The sequence below is a fragment of the Branchiostoma belcheri genome, unplaced genomic scaffold (assembly GCF_001625305.1).
Source record: "Branchiostoma belcheri isolate BF01 breed outbred unplaced genomic scaffold, Haploidv18h27 scaffold119, whole genome shotgun sequence".
Classification (NCBI taxonomy): Eukaryota; Metazoa; Chordata; class Leptocardii; order Amphioxiformes; family Branchiostomatidae; genus Branchiostoma; species Branchiostoma belcheri.
In genome coordinates, this window is record NW_017802591.1 from 368,324 (window position 1) to 372,604 (window position 4,281).

Sequence of the window (4,281 nt, forward strand, 5' to 3'; positions counted from 1 at the left end):
CGTAGCTACATAATTCTGGATCTGGGTGATCAGGTTTGTGAACTTTGCCCTTTAGCCCTCGATTGGATTGACCTGTGATTTTTTTTACGACTGTCGGCCATTTTGAAATGTGCGAGGGATGTCATTTCTCTCTCCAATCTGAGGTGATTTCCAGCTTACTTCGACTCTAAACCTACTCTGGGCAGTTTTGGAAGACAGGTAAGACGTTTATGGACCTCCTGTATTCGCCGTGTCGCGGTACCACAGCAGATACTTCAATGCGTGAAATATCTATGTAGTACGAAATTGGGGAGGGGGGCTCATCGACCTAGATGTGTAGAGCATCTGATACTAGTAGTTTTCCAATTTAAATAATTACCGGTATTTCCAAACGTACTAGCCGTGGGTTTCGTAGGAATACATTAGAATATAGTGGGTATAAATAGCATGGAAATATTTTTATGCTTAGATTTCTGATGTTTCACTTTTGGTCGTAGAAAATTATGTATGAATGAAGCATGAAGACCTTTATTGATATTGTACACACATACCCACTGTAGTACAAGGATGGTATACAGATAACGTTACATATATACATCGTCAAGTAACTACAATCAAGTAAATTCGGTTTCTTCTCGTTTCTTACTACTTAGTAATGGCAAAACGGTAAGAACAGGTATGTTTCAATGTAGAAGGTTTGTCTAAGATCATTAAAAATATAAATTTATCTGTACAGCTTAGATGTTTGAAGAAGGGGAACACTGATTGTATCAGATTATAAAGTTCTACTCTTTCTTTTTTGTATAGTTTACATTCTATTACAAAATGTTTCTCATCTTCAATTCTTCCTAGATCACAGAACCGACATATTCGTTGTATTATGGACCGGATAAGCTGTGAGATTCCTTTGGACAAGCTGCCAACAGTACACCCTGGGAACGAGACAAGCAACAGTGAGAATCCGGCAACAGACACGGGAGGACAGCAGGACAAGGAGGATGACGTTCTATCGGAGGAAACGTACGGGGTGAACTCTGTCCATCCTCCCGTACAGAGTCAAACAGGGCAATCGGACCGGCCTGTGGTGAAAGGTACTATACACAAACCCTACAAATGTGACCTGTGTGACTATTCTGCTTTATGGAAAGCCCGTCTGAAGGAACACATGCCTAAACACACCGGAGAAAAGCCCTACATGTGTAGGGAGTGTGGGTACAGAACAGCCTACAAGTCTCGCCTAACTATTCATGTAAGAAAACACACAGGTGAGAAACCCTTCAAGTGTGACCAGTGCGACTATTCTGCCGCTGAGAAAGGCTCTTTAAACAAACACATCATGTCAAAACACACTGGTGAGAAACCCCACATGTGTGGGGAGTGTGGATACCAGACAACAGACTCTTCTAATCTATCAAAACACATGAGAACACATACGGGGGAGAAGCCCTACAAATGTGACCAGTGTGAATTTTCTGCTGCACAGAAAGCGAATTTAGACATGCACATGGAGAAACACACTGGAGACAAACCCTACATGTGTGGGGAGTGTGGATACAGGACAGCCTATAGGTCTTGCCTATACACGCATATGAGAATACATTTAGGTGTGAAACCTTTCAAATGTAACCAGTGTGACTATTCTGCCACACATAAACGTCATTTACATGAACACTGTATGGCCAAGCACACTGGAGACAAACCCTACATTTGTGGATTATGCGGGTACAAGACGGCCTACAGGTCTAGCATAAATGTACACATGAGAAAACATAAAAAGGAGAAACCCTACAAATGTGACCAGTGTCTCTTCTCTGCTGCAACTAAGAAGACTTTAAACCAACACCTTGCTACACACACCGACGATAAACCCTACAAGTGTGACCAGTGCGACTATTCTGCTGCACAGAAGCCATCTTTAATCAAACACAAGGCTAAGCACGCTGCTGAGAAACCCCGCATGTGAAGGTAGTGCGGATGACATTGTACATGTATCTCGTCTGATGACCTGCATAGTATCAACCATACAGGAAATAAACCACACAACCAGTTCAGAACTGTCTGACTTTTAGTGGAGCATACATATGAAAATGTTACAAATGAAACAGACGTGACCAGATCTTCACATGGTTGAATATAAATATTCAAACATCATAAACCTTCTTCTTTTTCGGATCGTGTAAACAGAGGGTGACAACTTTTACTATCTAACCACAAGAGCAAGTATGCTTTTGAAAAGAAAAACCTTCAAACGTGAATAGTGTGTCATCTGTCAATGTGTCTGACATATGTATGGCTTTGATGTCACTGTAAATAAAGATGAGAGTTATGATACTTGCTTCTGTATATGTTGTGTTAATAATGTTCTACATTAATCGTATTTTAGATAGGATCATGGAATACTGATGTTGCATTACAATGACGAAGAAATGCACTCGATCAAAAGCACTTGTTTGCCTTTCTAACATTAGACTTACCCATTTGAGAAGTGCAGCAGGCAGTTTACTGTATAGTCTTTACCAGACTAACTACCATGGCTATATATTTGCCAGGGGAGTTTGGCCGCCTTGTAGGTTTGACTGGCCGCGCAGTCGGAGGGAAAGAAACTACCTCCCCGCGGCCGGACTCCCTTTGCCAATTTTACTATGATAATCATGTTTTTTGCCGAATTCTATGATCCGTATTCCTGTAGAAAGGTCTGGTGGAGGCTAAGTTTACTGTACAGATGTGAGGAGTGTGGCAGGCATTTCACTACACCAGGGTTGCCATGTCGGATGGACTTCGTCTACGAGGTGCAAGACAATGAAAGTAGTTGGCGGACGCTGGAGAGTGAATTTATAACGCCCGCTAATTAGATGCCGGTAGATTTCAATTGGCCGACATCCTGTCGCCTGATTGGTTCTCTGGCCCAAAGCAGACCTTGCAATTGGTCAGTTTTCCGGGATTTGCAGCAAGCTCGCCACTTTTGGAGCGGTACGCAGTAAAGTGTAAACTAGGGCACTGTAGAATGGTTATATTGGGTTGACAAGTGTGCACGCTAGCCTAGTAGATAGCTTACACCAAGCACACTCGGGACTTCTGAAAAAGTCAGTGAAGACGGCTCATCTAGCCTGCAAAGAAGCGACTGGGCTTACGACGCCATGGGATGTCTTGACGACGATACAAGTTACTCGCAGCTTATAAACTCCACTACGCTGCATTAAACCATCAGAACTCGAGCCTATGTATATATATACAACTATCATTATATAAAGATAGAAAACACGCACACACTCCTACATGCATCAAGAACCATCCGCCGCGCCAAACAGCATCTCTCCTCTCACACACCCAAAGTACACTAAGGAAATCAGCTACGACGATAACGTCCGACAAAGAAAACGCACTTAATTTTGCTCAAACGTGCCCCATCTCCATATCAATTATATCAGTAGGAAAAGAGACACCGTCACTGCTTGTGTGTGCTTGCGTGAGCGTCTTGGGGTTGTCCTGTTGTTAGCCAAGTGTGGCAAAAATGTGCAATATATAGGTCGTCATTTATTGTCTTGTCTTGACTTGTCTGACTTTTGTTCCTTTTTCGACTTCCAAAAAATTTGTCTTCACTTTATTTGCATATCAATCAACAGGTTGTGTATATAAACCTGCTTTCCCCTCTGGTCTCTCAGTCACTGACGAAAGCTAGTGGATACTAGCTGAAACGTCTGACGTTTTCAAAATCATATCCAGTTGCTTGAGTAACTGTTCTTTGGCATATCGTATTACCTGGATGTCTAACCTTCATCGACGTCGTCATTTATTGTTGGAGGGAGGTGTGTATGTGTGTGGGACCGTGTTGTGAGAGAATACAGTTCTTTTGGGGATATTTGGGTGGCCCTGAAAAGGGCCGGGGTTTGTTGTGATGATGCGTCCGTCAGATGATTCTTTAGCCACCGAAGCCGTACACGGTGCGACCTTGGCGTTTGAGAGCGTAGACAACGTCCATGGCGGTGACCGTCTTGCGCTTGGCGTGCTCGGTGTATGTGACCGCATCGCGGATGACATTCTCGAGGAAAACCTTGAGAACGCCTCGGGTCTCCTCGTAGATGAGGCCGGAGATTCGCTTCACGCCGCCACGACGGGCCAGACGACGGATAGCTGGTGCACAACGTGTATAATGGTTACTAGTATAAATGACCAGATGGGACGTTAAGCTGAGGTCCACCGTTCTTTGTACTTTTTGTAAAGACGTTGCAATGACTGTCATTTGTAAAAAGTGTGGATGAGTAGCTTTAAAGAAAGCTAGTACTGAATCGAGACATTGTACAT

General features: G+C 43.3%; 1 protein-coding gene across 1 annotated transcript in view; it reads left to right on the forward strand.

The window, feature by feature from the left end:
• LOC109462563 (tankyrase-1-like) overlaps positions 1–4,281 on the forward strand; it is a 31,353-nt gene continuing 27,072 nt past the window's right edge. Inside the window, exons 1-2 of the mRNA XM_019759118.1 lie at positions 1–198; positions 832–1,070. Coding sequence (XP_019614677.1) covers positions 860–1,070 — 211 coding nt within the window. The 5' untranslated portion in view covers positions 1–198; positions 832–859. The remainder of the gene's footprint in view (positions 199–831; positions 1,071–4,281) is intronic.